At 33.4% G+C, this 21,455-nt stretch overlaps 1 protein-coding gene across 3 annotated transcripts in view; it reads right to left on the bottom strand.

Moving 5' to 3' along the window:
• alpha-Cat (catenin alpha) overlaps positions 1-21,455 on the bottom strand; it is a 610,048-nt gene that overhangs the window by 32,564 nt on the left and 556,029 nt on the right. For all 3 annotated transcript variants that reach the window (XM_090391790.1, XM_090391792.1, XM_090391791.1), the window contains exon 20: positions 20,974-20,997. In XM_090391790.1, coding sequence (XP_090247916.1) covers positions 20,974-20,997 — 24 coding nt within the window. The remainder of the gene's footprint in view (positions 1-20,973; positions 20,998-21,455) is intronic.

Raw genomic sequence — 21,455 nt, 5'->3', positions numbered from 1 at the left:
ACATAAAAAGAATTTACCAAACCCATATATTTTTATTAGCATAAAATTTTTGCCCTAGCATCAAGGGCATCTTCAAGTATGACTTTCAAATTAAATAAGAACAGAAATCAGTATATTCAACAATGATATGGGTGAACTGCACATCCATGACGTAAAGCATCATGGTCTAAATATTATTATTATGTGATACCTCCAGGGAGTCCAAAGACTCATTGAGGGAGAATGTGCCAACACCATCGAACGACTGTTCCCTTCTAACTACTAACCGTGCTCAAACCTGCTTAACTTTTTGCGAGCCATTAGTAGCAGAGGCTCTACCAATCAACCAACCTTTGCTGGCTTTAGGCTCTGTTCTCTCACCAACCCTCTTTATTGCTATATATCAATGACCTACTTCAGCTGACCTCCAACATACACTGGACAAAAAAATTTTTTTACAAAGGTCATGCCCCCCACCCCAGATTAATTTAGTAATTTCTTATAGATTTCAAGGTGCTGAATACAAATATGACAATGAAAATGCAAAACTGGCTATGGTTTGTGAGAGATCCACAATAGTTTCTTATATAATAGAGTAATACATACTTATCACATATACTGGTAAATGCCTGCTTCTACATCTAATATTGTTATTATTATTATTATTTTGACACCTCCCATCCAAAAGTGGTCAGTCAACATGGAAGTGGACCACTTTCCCTGGTAATGTTTCTCTATCATTGCAATTTCCTGATGGAAATGTTCACTATGCTCATCATCATTAGCCATGCTGCAGTTGTCAGGGAAGAAATCCAAGAATGGAACAAGTGCATTTTTAAGGAGATATTGCAGCAAAGTTTGTGATATACAGACAATGTCCTCAACCAGTTCCTTGTAGTTTTCTGCCCTGACATTTCCGAGGAAGTTAGCTGACACCAGATGAAATGCATCCCAAGCTTTTTTCTCATCACCTTGTAGTAAGCTGTCAAACATCTCGTTAATGATGAGCTCTTGGATCTGAGGACCTTCTAAAAACCTTCCCCTTTAATTTTTACTTTGCTGAGTCGAGAGAATTTGTCAGCCAGGTATACTTGAAAGCTGATCCTGTTTGGTCCATGGCTTTTATGAAGTTTTTTACCAGACCAAGTTTGATGTGTAGGGGTGGTAGCAGAATTTTGTGCATTTCTGTCAGTGCTGGGTGCTGCACATTCTTCTCTTCAACCTTCAGAGATTTCCTTGCAGACTAGTCTTTCTTCACATAGTGCAAAGTCCTTGCTTGGCTGCCCCATTCACACAAAAAAAACAGCAGTACTTCATATATTCCAGCTACAGACTCATCAACACAGACACTACCTTCAAGTTACCACAGAGATGCCAGCCATACTTGCTGTATTGAAGACAGTCCAACAACTGTTTTAGGTTGTCGTAGATTTCTTTCAAGTAGACAGCGTGTCTGAATGAAACAGATGGTAGCTGGTTTTCATTATGCAGCAACACCGCCTTCAGACTCAACTTCGACATGTCTATGAATAGTCATCATTCATGCAGGTCATGTTTGATTCAAAGCGCATTCAATAGGCCATCTACGAAGTGACTTGGACATTTTCCTTGAGAAGATTCCATTGTAGAAGTCTTACTCCCAGTAACTCCACTTTGGCCTTGGATCGCGAACAAGATTGTTAATAAGATTTCTCAGTTCTTGTGTGAGAATATGTGTGCAGATGATGCACCCATGGCTGACATATGGATCATCATTAGATGCCAAAGGCTAAGATGGAGGCAAACCAATGTCACGTTCTCCTGACATCCTCCATCCTCATCTGAATCTATGGAAAATTCTTTTGGATGTTCAGGAATGAATAGTCCACCATGTGGAACAGGACAGAGAGCAAATGGTATATTCAGGTACGCTATATTTCACTTCTTTTTCCTCCAAAACAGGTGATACCATGCAGAAGTAGTAGTCGTTTGCATGATTGCTTGGCCCACTCCAAACCATAGTAACAGCGAATGCCACACACTTTACCACTTTTCAGCCACTTCGGAAGATTTCTAGTACACATACCGCAGCATGTGTGTGTGTGTGGGTGGGTGCCCAGGCCTCATCCTGGTCCCAGATCTTACATCCCAAAATAAAGCTGATAGGCCTTTTTCTGGCTTGCAAACATCACTTCCCCACAAATGTAACAAAAGTTCAAAGCATCCTACTCCTGGATTCACACTGCAGGGATCACTTGTGTAGTACTTATGATGCAGGAGTAAATGGGAGTGTAGCTCATGAAGTCGCACAAACACTTGCTCACCCTACAAAACTTCACTTTATGCTAATGATTGCATCATCTTACAATGGGATATCCGTTGACTTCTTTCCAAGCAGTGTGTGTGCGTGTGTGTGTGTATATTCGATCATCAATTTCTTGATATGTCAGGCTATGACAGTACTACATGTTAAGTTTATATTATTATTAATTTCCTATCCACAATTTTTCTCCAAAATAATCTATTACTTGTCAGCACTCCGATATTCTCATATCTAACATTTCATTCTTTTAAGGCACTTCAGACTGAATCAATCCACCTAGCAATTGGTGGATTTCCTGCCATCTTGGCATCCCATGCCTGTTTTGATAACCTTTCCTCACTCATTTTATTTCATTACACATTCTTGAATGCTAACAATGTCAAGTTCCTTTCAAATGTCTTTAATTTTAATATGATTCTGCCATTGATGATATCTGCTATTCAGCTGGCTACCCACCATACCAGTGTAATTACTTGGTAAAGTTACTACATAAAGTTATATATTTCACATATACATATTTTTTAAATCTTGTTGAAGTCATTTTTATAGAGTAATATAATTAGACCATGATGCTCTACACCAGCGTTTCCCAAACTTTTCCAATGATGGAACACTTCACAAATCCTGAAATTTTCACGGAACACATTGGTTATTGTGTTCCCACAATAACCTGATTTTTGTATTATTAATTGATTATTAATTAATTAAACATTAATTGAACATAATCATCATTAAATTAATTTGTGCTGATTTTCATTGACATATCCCATTCTGATCACCAAAAATTTATATTATTATCGTAAGTACTTACAAGTGAATGCAGACTTTTTCTCCTGTGAGCTGGTAGTTTTCCTCTCCTTTTGTACATCCTGGAGATTGCTTTGTAGGCTGGTGGTGCATGACTCACTATCTGTTGCATCACAAACACCTTCAATAAGAAATTTCTTCATACCAAAATTAAACAAAGTCCCTTGTCCCTTATTCATATTAAAATTTAAATCTGCAGGCCTATTACTTTTAAAAAATCATGGCACTACAGTTTAGAAACTTTCACCCTACAATACAAACTTGCGAAGAAAGTATTCAGTATTACTAGATTTGAGAACGGGATACAGACTACCTTGATCTTCAATTTCAGTGGAAAAAATTTCTTTATACTTCCTTGCTGATTGGTCACTAACGTTTGCAACACAGATGTCATTTCCTTCAGTTTTGAGAACAGAGGATATGCTGCCCATTGTTATAATCCGCTTGTAGGCAATTTTTACGACTGGTCATAACCAGTGGTATTCCCTTTCCCAAATGTGGAAAGGTTTCGATGTGTGAAAATTAATGATAATTCATGAATACGTCCATGTTTAAAAATACACGGCTGGGTCACTAACATTTGCTACACAGATGTTATTGTGTGTTCTGGGTCTGAGCTTTTCGACATATTCACAAATATTATTCTCCTCAGAATATTTCCACTATAAAATATTTATTCATGAAAAATGCTTAGAAAACTAAAATGACAAATTCCAGGAGAACTTCTCACGGAACACTGGTGTTTGCGGAACAGTTTGGGAAACCCTACTCTACACCATGTATGTGCAGTTCACACGTGTCATTATCAAAAAAAACACCAATTTTTATTTTTGTTGTTTAATTCAAAAGTCTTATTGAAGATACCCTTGATATTAGGGTGAAAATTTTATCCTAATGAAAATATATAGATAAAAGAAATCAGTTTTATGTTATTTATTAATTTTATATAGTTAGCTGGGTTACTTATTTAGCTAATAGTCATATCTACTTAAATAGATTAAATATTACCCTAAAGAGTAATATTAATATACTCAATGTTCCAAACAATGCAAATGCAAAAGCAGTTACAAATTAATTAAATAATTAAAAAGCATGTAATGCCAAAGGATTATGATCAATAATATAATATAATAATTTTTAACAAAAAAAAAAAAAAAAAAGCTGCTTTCACACGTAAGACAACAGTTTGTAGAGTTGATGATATACATTTAGGTAATTTCTGGCAATCTCAAGACTGCCAATACAATCAAGATGGAAAAGACATGGGCTGTTGATAGTGGTTTTTCTGTCTTCAACAGTCAAACTAAAAGCATAAAACTGAAGACCAGCAAAAAAACAACAATAATAGTGAAAATTAAGAAAAAAAGTAGGAAGAAACTACAAACTTGTATACCCAAGAAGAGAGTATTAGAAATCTATCTAAAAAAATGAAAAAACAGACCAACATAAGAAGCAAATTAATAAAATAAACAGCAGGATTTCTCAGAACAAAAGGATGATAAATATGAAATGATGAAATAGCAGCTGTTATAGAAGAAAAACAAAGTTTTAATGATCAGAATCATTAAAGATTACAAAACTAAAATAAATATTGCAAAAAAAAAAGAAAAAAAGTAAGGAAAGTTCATCAAATTCTTGGTGAGCTCTCCTGATTAAAACAGAAAATGGCATAATAGAAATTTCTGAAATATTGAAAGAAAATGGATATAACATTATAAGCAATTAGTATGACCCAACAATTAGTAAAGAGTTGCACCTGAAAATATAAATAAAAATAGATTTAATGGAGGTGGTGGAATTTGAAGAAGCTTTATCTACAATAAAAAAATAGAAATGTGGAAGGAGCAGATGAAATTTTTTAGGACAGTTAAAAGGATTTACAGGAATAGGTGGAATATGGCATGATGGAATAATAAATGTAATAAATAAATTACAAGTGTAAGTGCAATAAATACGGTAATAGCTTGCATTACAACGCTTCACTTTACAATGATCTGTTCATAGAGTGCTTTTCAATTAAGACCAATGCTCGTTTATATGATAGTTTTAGTGGCATGAAACTACCTGTGAATCAACCAATGTGCAGTTTTTGTGAATTGTTTATAATGTTGTTGGTCACTCTGCTATGTATTATAAACTGTTTATAATTATTTTATTTTATTGCTGTTAATAATAGCTGATAAAATTGAAAGTGAGAGTGCCGTTGTTCCACTGAAAAGAAGACGTGTAATCCTATATTACATTAGATAATAGATTAAAATCATTAAATTTAGTGGCGGTGGGGTACAGAACATTGAGAGAGGCTGAATGCTGAAATCGAAAAACTTACTGATGTAGATTGATGACCAAGTGGTTGGTGTATTTCTTTAAGCCAAGCTGTTCAGAATAACGTTTTCATTTGTGAAAATTATTCTAATTTTTTTTTTTGCATATTTGACATAATTTAATGTTTTATTTACATCATTTACACACATATATGACTACTTTAAAATGTTACTGAACTATTACATGCATCTATAAGTAGGAAAAAAAAAACTATGATTTGCTATATGATAGTGGCCTGGAACCTAACACGTCACATGACTGGGGTATGCCTGTAATAAAATAAAATAACATCAAAAGAACTGGCCAGAACATACAATGAATGCAAGCTGGAATACTACCAAAAGGAAATAATTAAATATAATCCTAGAAGAAGAAGAGATATAGGAAGGGCTAGGAAAAAAAAGAATGAAAATCTTTTAGAAATGGCATGTGGTCATTGTCCTGAAGGATAAACCAATTTCTGTTATTACTTATCTTGTCCTGATTTTAGCAGTAACAGGATTATATATTCAAGACTGGCAGTGTTAGCTTCAACTAAACAAGACATCTATAATTGTAAATGTTATTGTGTGATACTTCACTGAAATGAACCTTCAGTGATTATAATCTGGCATAATACAACGTACCAAACCAAAACTTGGAATTATTTAATGCCATTCTGTATTACATATTTATGTGTGCAAAAGCCATTCTCTACATTATTATTAATAAACTTAAAATCCTGAAATAGATTACTTATAGAAGGGGACTTAAATATTTCTACCTTTCTATTAATGAATCTAACATCAGTGATGCAGTGTGTCAATCAAACTAGCATCAATCTTCACATTAAGAGTACATTATGTTATTATAGATACAGCAAGCATGACTAATCATGGTAAGATCAATCAGTTAGACATTGATGAAAACTGGACAACTATGGTTTGTTATTTTTGTGTTAATTCAGTTTTATGGTTGAATTTAACAAAAAATTCCTAATAACTGTATTTAATTTACCTATTATGGTATTATCTCATAACGATATATGATAATATATAAATTTTATGCATTATTATGGTTTTAAGAGAAATTAAACCACTGTATTTTGAGGATTTGCAAATTTTCATGAAGGAGCCTCTTGGGTTACTGAAGTTTGAGGAATGCTCTTATATACTATTGCAAATCAACAGTTTTGCTAGACAAATATCTGATAGTTTCATTAGGGTTACTAGTATCACACACAAATAAAAAGTTATTAATACAAAATGCACTGAAATGTAATGATACAATGATCCATTAAAAGAGATCTTAATGTAAACTATGGAAAATTCAAGTTAACTGCTGCAAAATGTTGTCTGTTACATAACTGAAATCTGAAGTATTACCACATCTAATAAGCAGATTCCATACATCTCACAAAACCATTTAATTCCTACTAGGGTTCACGTGAGTGCATAATTTCACAAGATTCCTAATGTGATAATGAAATTTTTTCAACGAAATAGTAGTTGTGTTCTATTACATGGTGATTTGCAGACTAGACAGGCATCATTATTCTCTTTCAACCTATTATTTTTTCTTTTACGAGTGATATTACTATAATGATCATCTTCCCTTATCACAGGAACAGGTTACTGTCACTGAATACTCTGGAAAAGGATTGTAATCTTTAACACTCTAAGAGCCCACGTGATTTTTCGATTTGTTTATATGCAAATTCATATATTTAAATATTTATGCAATGAGAACAATGCAAATAGAAATAGAGGGAAGATAGAATCACTGTACATGTAAACAGTTTATGAACTGTTTTCTCATGTTAATCATTAAGGATAAGATATCCAGCTCTTCGCTCATTTTACTGTTGTCTCTTGAATGCAAAATGCTCTATTTTTCAGAGATTTAGCATATATAACTAATGGAATATATGAGTGAGTTTATGATGACAGACTTTTTAGATATACCACCATATGTTTATCACATCTAGATTACCATTATTATTATTATTACAAGACACTTCCAAGGACTCATTGGGCTACTCTGTTTCACCCAACCACCATCCACATTTGAAATGTTGCAATCCCCCCCCCCATCCCCTCAATCCTATTATAAACTTTATTTTTTAATGATGTATGTGTGTGTTGTTGAAGAAATTGAGAAAATGATTATTATTTTAATTTTTTTTTTTATATACATCAGCACTCACAAGACACACAAGAGGTTCCCAGATCTATGAGATGCCAATGTCATGTGTAGGCAACTTAGTTCGTTATCTGCAGATAATGAATATGTACTTCACATATCTCAAGCAAACAAAAAATTTTAGCAGACTTAATCAACTATAAAAATAAAGTTATACAAATAAATAAAATATGTAGATATATTTCATTAGTTGGCTGGCTGGTTATATTTCATTAATTTGTGTTTACTAAGATAGTATGCCCAGTTATAAAAAACACTGGCATTGCTATTTTACTTTACATTTTTGAGTTCAAAGCAAAAACTGAATCTTAACAGAAGTCTGCTAAACCTCAGATATACTCTGGTTAACTATTCCAGCATGATGCTTTTAATCCTATAAGGAATTACCCATTTATAATAATACAGTGAGCTCTCAATTATCTGACATTCAATTAACCAACCTTTGAATGAATGGGTTAGTGTGTCAACACCTCTAGTGCAGCCCCATGCAAGTATACCTTCATTAATTAACCAACTCTTGAATTAATCGACCAGCAAACTGATTTCTAACTGCAGTTGGACAATTGAGGGATGACTAGATTTTTTTTTTTTTCTTCAGAAGTTCAGATAATATACAACTTTCAACAATGTGTTGCAACATTTACAGTAGATGGTGTTTTGGGTTTTTACCTGGCTCCTTTCAAAAATTCAAAGTAACAAGTTCAAAAATTGTACAAGTCCTTAATCAAAAATCACTAATAAGGCAACTATATAGACTCCATGGATACCATGTGTTATCTAGTGCAATCTCAAAGCAACTCATAGCAAAGTTCATAAACATTTTATGAATTAACCTTGTCATATCATATATACTGTACCAGTACAGGTACCAAGTTCCAAATCCAGGCTACATGGGCACTTTGTGCTCTCAGTTAAGGAATTTTTCTGGCTTCAGGAAAATACAGTATCTCTTTACTGTTGGTGAAGAGATTGTGTGTCAAAGGTAAAGAAGTTTAATGGACACAAAACACTATTTTAAGAATAAATACCTTTAATTAAACAAAGGTAACACTAAACATTTCAAGCTCCCATACCCTGTACAAGTGGATATAGCTAGTAACAGATATGGTAAGCAATTAACATGTTACAAAAGATTGATCAGGTTGCTTTATCAACAACATCTAATGTGAAAAAAATTCCTTACATTAAATAGCACGTAAAAAGAGAGAGAGAGAGAGAAAGTTAAGATTTTATATCGTAATCATTAGATAACTAGCATAGGAGTAGATGTGCTCACTGATCTCAAGACATTTAAGCAACACTGCCTGTGGAGATGGATAACATAATTTAATACACAAAGCACTGTTTTTATATAAGTAAGAAAAAATATATCCTAGACACCTGTTATCAGAAATGCCTGGAGTTTGTACAGAGGTAGAAAGGGACTAGCTGATAAAGTCCAGACTAGCCCAGTCCTTATAATGAATTGTACACTCAGGTCCCAAATTCCTTGCAGAAACTTTTAACTATACAGGATATTTGGATATTGATGATCTGATTTTGAAGAAACACAACACTGCTGAAACGGGAGGTAAGAGGAATTTTTTAATTTTTTTTTTTTTTAAACTTTGGTAGGTTGGAGATTTTGATGATTAATGTGTATTCCTTGGAGAGCATAAATCAGAATGTGGTGACAGCATGAAAGTTAGTGTGTGGAAGTGGGTGGAGGAGGAGATGGACTGGACAGATGAGAATGAATAAAAATCCTTAGGATCTTCATTTCTGTCATTCCTATTTAGGCTAAGTTAATGAAGGATGGCTGTGCAACTTTCTTTGAATTTCCTTTCAAACTATGTTCTAGGGGAATGATAGAATTTGGCAAATGTTCCAATTAATCTTATGGCAGGCCTCCAAGCCATGGTTCCAAGAAGGTGGTTTATGATGTGGTACCATAGATTGAAGATAAATTGAGGAAGATATGGACTGAATGAGGGTCAGCCAAATCCTTGGAATCCTCATTCCTTCTCAAATTTTCTTTCAAACCAAGTCCTAGCGGGATGTAGGATATTGCTGTCTTTCCAATGAATCTAATGATAATCTCAAGGCATGATTCAGGAGGTACAATTTGCCTGTAGTATAAAGAATGCCTAGTGCATCCATTATGATACAAAACATTTAAGTAATCAATTTGGTATTGTTTAAATACTACAACATTCCTCCCAAACACATATGGTTTCACAATGTTTATTATTACAGAAAGAAGAGGAAATAAACAGTACTATGCCCAAAAATTTTATGCAGTTTTAATCCTAGGGCAATTATTCATTTGTATAAAGAAAATATGGAGTTAAAAAGAGTGAAAAAATTATTAATTCTATTATAATGAATTGGTAAATTATAAGGATAAAAGCATTGAAGTATGACATACTCATTACCAAATGCATTTTGCAATGAGTATCTCCGAGGCAATTATACCACAAATGGAACAATACATGAAGCAAAAATGGTGAATATAACTAGCATTATGAAGTGTATCCTTTTTGCTGCTCTGACATCAACAGTGTGATATTATGAAGAAGTTAGGGAATAATTTATGTATTATGTACCATAATACCGTAACAAGTGAGACATTCCAGCTAATGGAGGGCCTCATTAGGTAGTACAGCACATATACATAGAAAATGATTTATATGGTAGATGTTTGCTATAGCAAAAAACAGAAAGAAATGGCAAGAAATTGTACATTGATGACAGAATAATGTTTATGGCTGGAACCATACAAAAAGCACAAATGAAAACAACAAAGAAAAAGAATATGAAGTCAAAATAAAAACGAAAATCTAGAATTTAAATTTCGAAATGTGATGTTAGCTCAATGTCACTTATCTGAAACCTTTATAATAAAAAGCTGAATATGTGCAATATGCATTATTCAAATAAAACATGACCTGGAAACTTTAGCAGTCAGTTAACTTCATAACTGGTTACCTCCAATTACAAAGTGGGAGGGAACAAAAGTGATTGGCACAGCTGGTGTGAACAAACCAACTTCCTAATTGGACAGAAACCAATAATGGACAGTTGCATAAATTAATACTGTTCTCTTAGAATTGTAAATTAAGAAATATGGCACAATACAGTGGTTCTTTATGAAATTTATGTATATAACATCTCATTTTTGTGTTTGAAAAATTCTTTATCCATAAGGTAAAAATTATTTTGATTTAGAATTTTTGATTATAATGGCACTGTCTGCACAGTTTAATTTATTCGGTAAGTGACACTAATATAAACTAACACAACATTTTAAAATTTAAAAACATTAACCATCATACTGGCCATGACATGTTTAAACATCAATAAATACATGGATAAAAAGGATTATTTTTACGTATCCCATTATTATTGTCAATGTACGATTTCTCACTATTTCCTTAGTCCACTGATTGTGATGTCATTTGTTAAGGAATTCAGTTTGCTATTGTGAAGGTTTGAGATTTTACTGTTTGTAATGGTGAATTAAAGTAGCAACAATTATAACGGATTTAGGTCTTGGACATTTCCTTAGCTCTAATAACACATCATTTTATGATGGGGATACTTGCTATAGTGAACATCTACTGTACATAAAAAAATAGCATACATATATAAATATTATATGTGCATATAAGCAACATATGCATAAGAAATACATTTATATATAAACAAAAAAAAACAATTTTACTTATTAGGTAGTAGCAGAGCACTTCTAAGTCATATTTCCTAAAATTTTCATATTTTTAGATCCAAGTAATTTAATGATTACTTAAGAAAATTAAGTAATCACTGAAATTCTATTCTGACTGATTGTAGAGGGCATCATAGCAATTTTGACACAGTCAAATTTGAAGGAGAGATTACAAAATATAATGTTTTAAATCTTACATAATCTTGATGTTCTTGGACTAATAATAGCAGAATGGCCAGTCTGTCCAAAGTAGCAAAGATGACAGGAACAGGGTATCTCCTATTTATTATCTGGCAAAATATCTTTCAAGACTTCTATGAAACTTAAATGGAAAAACCACCTCTTATATCAATAGGAGTTTTGACTTCAAAGAAAAAATTAAAGATCTTGATCTCCCAGAGTCTGAAATAATGGTTTCCTTTGATGTAATTTCACTGTTTACAAATATACCACTTCAAGAAACTCTATAGCTTTTACAAGTAGATTTCCCCTGACAACACTGTCAGATTATTCAAGTTTACAATCAATGCCAGTTATTTTATTTGGTGTAATAAATTATTTCAGCAGACTGAAGGTATTGCGATGGGTAGTCCTATATCACTTGCTTTGGCTTATTATTTTCTTGGAGCTAGAGGATCGGCTTTCTAACACTATTTCTCCCCAACCTCACATTTGACTATGTTTTGTGAATGATATCTTTGCAATCTGGTCTCACTCTGAAACAGAACTACTTCAATTTCTGGATAAAATTAACTCCTTATTACTCACATCAAGTTCACTATTGAATGTAAATCTAGCAACAGTCTTTCCTTTTTTGGATACTTTAATACATCATAACTCTGCTGATAATATTGAATTTTCTGTTTCAATTAAGGGGATATTAAATCCCACATTGTTTTAAAACCGAATAAGAAACTCAGAGATTGGAATCAGAGAGTTTCATGCCGAATATAGTAAACTATAAACATATCGGCGAATACTAGCGTGAGCTAATGCAAGTAGTCCTAGTACGTAGTACAATACCAGGCAACTCGTTGCAAAGGTGAGTAAAGTTCTGATTGCTATTCTTTGGTATTTTCCATAATGTAAAAACACACTTCCTAGCAAATGTATGCTGTTATTTTCTGTTTATAGAAAACCATCCTTTACTGGTAGATATATCTATACATCTTCCTTCACAAAGAATAAAATAAAACTTATTTCATTACTTTATAAATACAGCGAGACCTTGAACACACAAAATATTTGACAATTATCATCCCTCTTCTGGATTGCATTCTGATGTTAAAGGATCAGCATACCTACTTTAAAGGAACATCTGAACAAATAGGTTTTGACCTTCGATAATCCAGAGTATTTTAGTAATAAGGTGTAATACCTTTTGATTACTTGTATATGGAAATATGACCTGCATTACTTCAACTTTATGAAAATCTTTACTTCAACACATATCTTTATGGACATGTATAATGCATAGCATTATACATGTCCATAAAGATATGTGCATCATATTATGGGATACTAAAGCAACTGATGTGAAGTCAGCCTCTATATACAAGTAGCCCACTCATGAAGTGACTTTGCATGCAAACTTTGTTTGCTTCCATTTGAATAAATAAAGGATGAAACCATGAATGTAACTTCTTGGCATTTTTAATTTAGAATAAAGTGAAACCAAAGTCTTCAGACTGTCCATGAAATAATTAGATATAACGATATTCCTAAAGGTAAAAATAAGAGAAAAACACTGAAACTCTCATTTTAATCAAAACTGGATTAAAAATGTGGCATGTGAGGAATGAGAATGTATGAGTGCATTAAATATAGGCAGTGGGAAGCATTGTGAACTTAAGTGTTACTGTCTCAAGCTTTACTGTCACCAGCAGAAGAGAGATAGTAAATGCCAAAATGGATATACAAGTGGCATGTTAGATGGTGAAGAAAATGTAAAAGAGGTGCCAATAGATTTGACCTGGACAGAGTGGCAGTGAAAGATGTTGGACTGATGACTGCAATTGTGTGAGTGAATCGAGTGAAAGCAGAATGGCTTCTCTTGCCTGCTGAAAACAGGCAAGAAAAGCCATGAAAACTAAGTTGAGGAAGGTGAATGAAGAACGTAAAAAGACATGAAAGGTTAGTGCAAGGAGAACAAGAGTAAGTGTAAGAAAAGGGTGTGATAATGAAAGAGGACAGGAAAGAAGAATGTGAGAATAGGGAAAGAGGTAAATGGGAGAAAGTCAAGAGAGTATGGAAGCAGAAAGGATCATGGATACAACTGAGAGAGGAACGAGTGCAACCATGAGGAGTGCATGGAGGAATGATTGTGTGTGGCAATAGCAATAAAGCAAAGTGAAAATGTAGAAGACAAGACAGTGATGGTTGGCATGAATGACAACCATCACAACCAACAATTCAGCTTCCTCACAGGAAGCTGAATTGTGTAGTGAAAGATTTCAGATTGATATCAGGGACTATGTAACAGAAAGGTTTGAGAGGGGAAGATAGCAAGTATTTTGTCTTGCTATAATGATGGAGAGTGCAGGAAAACAGGTGTTAGTGGAGATGATACTGAAAAAGTGTAGGAAAGATATCAGGAATATGTGGATGACAGGATGCAACATTGTCTATCCTATCTTCAGCTTCCAAGAGTTCATTGCTGTATGGCACTTCTCACAACTCAAGTATGTGAAGGAGGAAACTGAGTTAATTGTCAAATACGAGTTTCAAGAACTAGGCTTCTAATGCAACTGGAATTAAAGTTTGTCCTAGTCTAAGTTCTGGGTCAGGATGAAGATCACATCTGTGGAAAAAATGCATACAAATTGTCTTCTGCTTGGAAAATCTCAACCCATTCGAAATTTTGAAAGACATTCAATGGTTTGCTGCAGCTGTCTTTTGATGATCCTATGAAAGTGATTGGTGTCATGATAAGTTGGAAATAGCAAATGGAGTACAAATGTGGTGAATGACACAGCAGAGGGTAGTCAGAAGAGGAAGATGCAAAAGATAGTGGAATAGTAGAAGGACAAAGGATGATGGTAAGAATTTAACATGAAATATAACTGAGCATATTACAAAAGATAGACTGAAATATAACTGAGGATATTACAAAAGATAGACGTTAATAATAATTATTATTATTATTAAACAAGACCTCATTGAGTCAAAGACTCATCTAGGAGGTCCTTTTATCTCACACACATCTCATCATACTGTGTCTTAAACACATTCAAACTCCTTGCAGACACCACACTCTCAGGCAAGGCATTCCAATCACTCACAACTCTGCACGAAAAAAATCTGCCTCTCACTCCCCTACTCACACCTTATTTATACAGTTTCCAGGGATGACCTCTGGTTCTCCCCTGATCTCCCACTATTCTCTGTAGAACTTCTCCACCATTGATCCTATAACAACCCCTTACCAACTTGTAGGTCTCTATCAATATCTCCCCTCTCTCCACTAGACTCTGCAAATTACATCTTTTCAATCTTTCCTCATACTCGACATTCCAGAGGTCAGAAACTACCTTAGTCAGTTGCCTTTGGACCCTTTCCAACATCTCTTCATCCTTCTGAAAACCAGGTGACCAAATCTGGGCAGAATAGTCCATGTGTGGCCTAATCAAAGCCTTATACAATGGAACAAGAATCTCCCTACTTCTACACGTCAGTGTCCTCCGCATCATTCCCAGAAGTCTTTGTGTTGTCTTCACAATTTTGGCAATGTGTCCCCTAAATTTTAGATCCTTATCCACTATCACCCCCAGATCTCTTATTTCCTCTACTTCCAACAATATATTCTCACCAAGCATAAATTCTGCATCCCATCTTTGTTTTCCAAATTTTAAAACCTTACATTTTGCAACATTGAACTCACATCCCCATTTGCTTGCCCAATCACTCAATTTATTCAAGTCTTCTTGCAAGGCCACAACATCTTCACTACTCTTTATGGTTCGTCCCAACTTTGCATCATCTGCAAACAACTGAATATCTCCATCCAAATCTTCACCAATATCATTAATATACAAATTAAACAGTAATGGCCCTAAAACAGACCCCTGAGGCACTCCACTAGTGACTTTCCTTTTCCTGGATATTGCACCCCCATACACAACTTGTTGATACCTATCAGATAGCCAGTCTCCAATCCAATGCACTAATCTAATATCCAACCCCATCTGCTCTAGTTTGACTGTCAACTTATCATGAGGTACTCTATCAAAAGCTTTTGTGAAATCCAAGTATATTACTGTGTATTCTTCTCCTCTGTCCAAGGAAGCAGTCACTTTATTGTAATAAGTAAGTAGATTAATAAAACATGACCTCCCTTTAGCAAATCCATGCTGTCCATCAAAGATTATACCATTGTTGTCAACCCAACTCTGGATCCTAGTTCTCACAAGCTTCTCCAACAACTTAACCACACCTGACACACAGATAGGCCTATAGTTTGATGCTTGAGTTCGATCACCTCCTTTATGAAGTGGCACAATCTTGCCCTCCTTCCACTCTTTAGGGACTTGACCAAGTGCAAGACTCGTATTAAAAAAATATGTCAAGGCAGGTGTCAACTCTCTGGCACATTCCTTCAGAATATGCGGTGATATATTATCAAGTCCCACAGCCTTATTTACATCTAGTTTACTCAACTCCCCAAACACCTCTTGCTCACGATGTAAACTAAATATAATGTAAACTAAATCATGCACACTTAAGGGATATAGTGTTACTATCTATCATAGTATCATGTACACCCTTTAAGGAAACCATATCAAGAATTTGATGACGACAATGATTATAGTAATCAAAACTTATGATTATACTAAACACATAATAAATTACATAAATAGAATGAAAAACTATTTATAAATTTTGACACACCATCAAAAAGCATTAGCAATATTAACATAAATGAAAAGAATTCTATCCAACATATTTGCTGATAGTGTAGCATTCTGCAAGTGTGTGTGGAGAACTCTGGCCAAGGTTGCCGCCTCACATCCCTTTCAGTGATCTTTTTGCAATAGGCTGATCAAAATACTTGTTCAATGTATGTTAATAAAGGTAGCTTCTGCAGACTTTTTGCATAGTCTCGCAATAATACATTTCAATAGGATGTGTGAATTTATTTACTAAATATGTTAATAATTTCTTTATAAGTAATGATATGTGGCATGTCATGGGCCTTAAGGACCTGTAAGTATCATGGATTATTACTTATTATTAGTCTTTATATCTGATATGTGTGATGGCATGTGCAGGTTTTTGTATATAACAATTTGCAAGCAATTCTTCCTGGATTTTAAGTTAAGGATTAGTTGGTTGTTAAGAAAGTTAAAATCTTTCTTCTTTTTATCAATGTTCCCTCCTAGGATATGGACAGCTATTGTTAGCAGTGATAATGATGTTGAAATTCTGCTGTGGGGGTACAGCTGAGTGAGCTGGCAAGACAATATTGGCCAGCATGAGTAGGATTTTGTCTATATCCAGTAATATGATGCTATCTACCTCTTTACTAATATATCTAGAAAGGAGAGATTGCTGTTCTCTATTTAGAAGGTGAACTTTTAGTTCATAAGTTATAACTGCTTCTACCATGATAAAATGCTTATCAATACAATTTCTTCAGATGTTTTATATCCTATTATAGATTTTCATTTCTAGTATCTTACTCAACTCATTCAAATTTTCATCCTCATGATATTTCCTTCAAAAATATAGTCTTAATGAAAAAGATGAAGAAAAACTACATGGCCAAGAAAATTTGAGATGAAGGAAAATCTTGCAACTTGCATATCTCAGAAGACACAGATAATTTTTTTTAAACTTCACAGAACACAAGCATTCTTGGAAACATATATATATATATATATATATATATATATATATATATGAAAGAATGAGCTTTGCCCATGTCACAAGATATGAAGTATCTAGTACTGAAAAGAAAACCATCTATGCAGTTATGTAGCAAGTTCATTAGTTCATGAAATTTGGAATTAAATTAATAGCATCATGCCAATAAAACTTCTCTTACATTTTTATACTGTAAGGATCAATTAACTAAAAATTCAATAATTTATATGCTGATATGCTGAACAACATAAAAATGGGCAGTTTCTATCAAAAAATAAAAGTTAATTACCTTTCCAATGACAATTTAAATTACATGGAAACATGTATTGCACTACTTAAAACACAAGCTATACATAGGAGTCTATATATGTCTTTTATCAGTGTTTTCAGGTTTCACTGGCCTGACAGTTGTTTTGAATGTTGGTTCTTATCAGAGACCAGGCAGAAACCTTAAGAGTTTCTGTTAAATACTGTAGCAATCCTATGCCAGAGAGTTCTATTTTTCATAAGTGAATGGCATGTGCATGATTGTAACTGAATAAAGCCTAAAAAAGGTTTCATTTCAGGAATGTAAATTAATAGAAATAGGAGTTATAAATTCATCCTTATTTCATAGCCAAATGTGTAAAAACTTGAAAAGTTTTGAAATCAGACTAGAGAGCTTATGAGAGTACAACCCATGTATGAGAAAAAATATATGGGCTCCTTGGCAGAGCTCATGTCTTAAGTAGTGCAAGTCAAGGCAACTCCAATGCCAATGATTATATTCTCATAAGCTCTCTGGTCAAATTTAGAAAGTTTCTAGACAATCATTATGAAATAAGGATGGATTTATAATATCCCCTATTTTAATTAATTTAGTTCACTAAAATGAAGCCTTTTAGGTGCTTCAATAATTTTTACAGTTGTTTTTAGTGCTTTATCCTGATATGCTCAGATAATTGAGTGAAACGTAAAAATGTATTTTTCTCGTCAAATTCCATTAAAGATATTTTCAACAAACAAGTGTGTTCATGGTATACTCCTATAAAGACAAACATGAATTTGTGTGTGTGTGTGTGTGTGAAAAACAAACTATTTGTGTGCACACGCACACACAAACAGTTTGTTTTTCATTATTATTAGTCCTAAGTAAAATTAAATACTGTCTGATAATAATTTAAACTATAAATGTTTAAAGATAAGCTTGGTATCAGATTGAGAAATGGTATCTGGAGCAGGAAAAGGCTCAACTTTTGAATGCCCTAGCAGCTCTGCTACTAGGCATGTTTATTTATGAATCCAAAAGTGAAAGGTTGATATTATTCAAAGAAAAATTTCTTATTTGAGAAACCAAGTATTGTAGAAGTATATGAATAAAGGGACTATTTTTTTTTTTCAGGGGATGGGTGGGCAAGTTAAAGGAATCTACATTAACTAGATTATCTTTTTTCTTTTGCAGCAACAAACATATATACAAATAGCAACAAAGCAATTGGCTTAAAGAGTACAGTATGCCACTGACATTCTTGAGGTCTTTGTGCAGTAAGGTGTCTGAAAAGAGAAGCAAGGGCAAAGCGCTCTCATCGGCAAACCTTGTATGAGACTTGCAAGCATAAACAGATCACCGATACTCTTTCTTTAAATTTTCTTTCATTACATTTGTTACGAATACTAATTATAAAATGCACAAGTGAGGACCACAGAATGAAACTCTGGAGGTCTGTAATGCTCTACAAGACCTATCAAATGCCTTGGAAATACCAAGCCGCATCATGCTAAAGTGTGCAAACACATAATACTATGTAGTATATTTTATCTATTAATTATAAATGTTTTCTAGCTAGTCTGTCTTTTTGTGTGTAAGGAGGAGAACACCCACAAAGAGGACATACTCAATTTCTTTGAGCCTTTTCATAGCACAAACAGAATGTGATTATCAAAACAGGTATTTTGAAAGAAAAAAAAAGTGACAGGAAAAAGAATCAAAAGGAAGACCAAGTCATATATCTTGTTGTACCACCATGTGTGGACATGAGTGTTCACACATGCACTGTTGTGATATAGGTTTTGTGACCTCCTATTGTGAGTGGGATTAATATAAAAAGTCAGTACTACTCCACAGAATAGAAGAGTATGAGCAAATTGAATTAAAGATTAACAAATAAAATAAGAATATCAAGGAAAATTGCTGATGACAAGTTAATAATGAAATTTTGTCTTCATCGGTCTCATATTCTGTATAATTAAAAGAAACACACGTATTAACCACAGTGAAAATTATTTAATGTAAATATTTCATCCTAAGTATCTTAGGACATCATCAGTACAGTAGTTTAAACAATAACATACAGTTAGTATACAATAACATACATAATAACATACAGTTAGGGCGCATGATTACAATAGAATCTCATTAAACGTGTGTAACGTGTTACAGAAGTTAAAAAAAAAAAAAAAAAAAAAAACTAATAATAATTATTTTACACAATTTTGTATGACAATTTCCCATACTTTGGGAATAGTAAGAACATCGTTGCAGTTTAAATTTGGTTTGCGTAGTAGGGCTTCAGAACTTTCTTTATATAAACGTGCATGTTTGTATAAAGATCTATGCAAAAGTTTAGACTTTTCCCAATGGATCCTATGGCCTGGATTTTCAATTCCGTGTTGAGAGAGGTCCGATTTTTGCGGTATAAAAAGACGAATGTTGTCTTGATGTTCCGAGATGCGTTTCTGAACAGACCTACCTGTCTGTCCAAAGTAAGACAATCTGCATGAGCATGGAATCTCATAAACGCCAGGCAACATCAAAGGTGAGAGTTCATCCTTAGGAGAAGGTAACAAGTTGTAAATTTGGTTGATAGGTTTGTAAGTAATGGCAAAATTGTATTTCTTCATAATTTTAGAAAGACGTTCGGAGATGCCTTTGGCGTAAGGTATGGGAATCCTATGGACTTCTTCTTGTCTGTTTGATGTGTGGGAAAGTGACTGATGATTTTTTGAGTTGTTTTAGGATTATATCCATTTAGGATGGCTGTATTTTGGAGTACTTCTAATTCTTGGTTTAGAGATTCTTCAGAGGAGCAGAATTTGTGCGCGCTGGAAACTAGTGATTTAATAATGCCAGAAATTTAATAATGCATGTCTGTTCAGAAACACATCTCGGAACATCAAGACCACATTCGTCTTTTTAAACTGCAAAAATCAGGCCTCTCTCAACACGGAATTGAAAATCCAAGCCATAGGATCCATTGGGAAAAGTCTAAACTTTTACATAGATCTTTATATAAACATGAACGTTTATATAAAGAAAGTTCTGAAGCCCTACTACGCAGACCAAATTTAAACTGCAACGATGTTCTTACTATTCCTAAAGTATGGGAAATTGTCATACAAAATTGTGTAAAATAATTATTAGTTTTTTTTTAATTCTGTAACACGTTACGCACGTTTAATGAGATTCTACTGTAATCATATGCCCTAATTGTATGTTATTCCTATTATTGTTTAAACTACTGTACTGATGATGTCCTAAGATACTTAGGATGAAATATTTACATTAAATAATTTTCACTGTGGTTAATGTGCGTTTCTTTTAATTATGATCTCACCACAGGCTTCATTATTAAAAAAAAAAATATTCTATATACCTTGTTGAAGTATGTCTCAGGAGGTAATGATAGTTTAGAAGATAATCACGTGGTATCAGCAGAAAGGGATCAGGGAAAAAAATGCAGAGTTAAATAGTTAACAAAATTTCAATATCTTAAAAATTATATGGCAGTTGAGTAACAATGTTTTTCATGTAAAACAGTTGATAAATACTTACACTAACAGGACCACTTCTTGGATACTATGTAAAAAAAAAAAAAAAAAAATAAAGGAAATTTAAGTTTTATTACAAGTAAAAAATATAAAATAATACAATTAATCTTTTATCAGCAAACCAACTAAAGAACAGTGATTATGTTATTAATTCTAAGTTAAACAATGAAAACAGTTTAATTTTCTGCTTCTTTGAAAGATGTAAAATTGCATATTACATATGTACAAAATAAATTATGTTAGCAATATTACACTTCATTCAGAGAAAAAAAAACATCCAAATCAGTGATGTGTTAAAGAAGAATTCAATGGGAAAAAAAAGGCTAGGCTATTCAATATGGTAAAATTATTTTTCAATAAACACGTTCCATACTGAACAGCATTATATTTCAGATAAACCTAAATAACAGGCATCTCAATAGTTTGTAGGTCTGCCTTTAGCACTAATCATACTTTCCATCTTTTTTTTTTTTTGAAAAAAAATTT

This window comes from Typopeltis vanoorti, chromosome 4 (assembly GCF_054136105.1).
Source record: "Typopeltis vanoorti isolate ZY-2024b chromosome 4, IOZ_Tvanoo_1.0, whole genome shotgun sequence".
Lineage (NCBI taxonomy): Eukaryota > Metazoa > Arthropoda > Arachnida > Uropygi > Thelyphonidae > Typopeltis > Typopeltis vanoorti.
The sequence above is the reverse complement of the archived record's forward strand: the minus strand, read 5'-3'. Positions and strand labels throughout refer to the sequence as shown.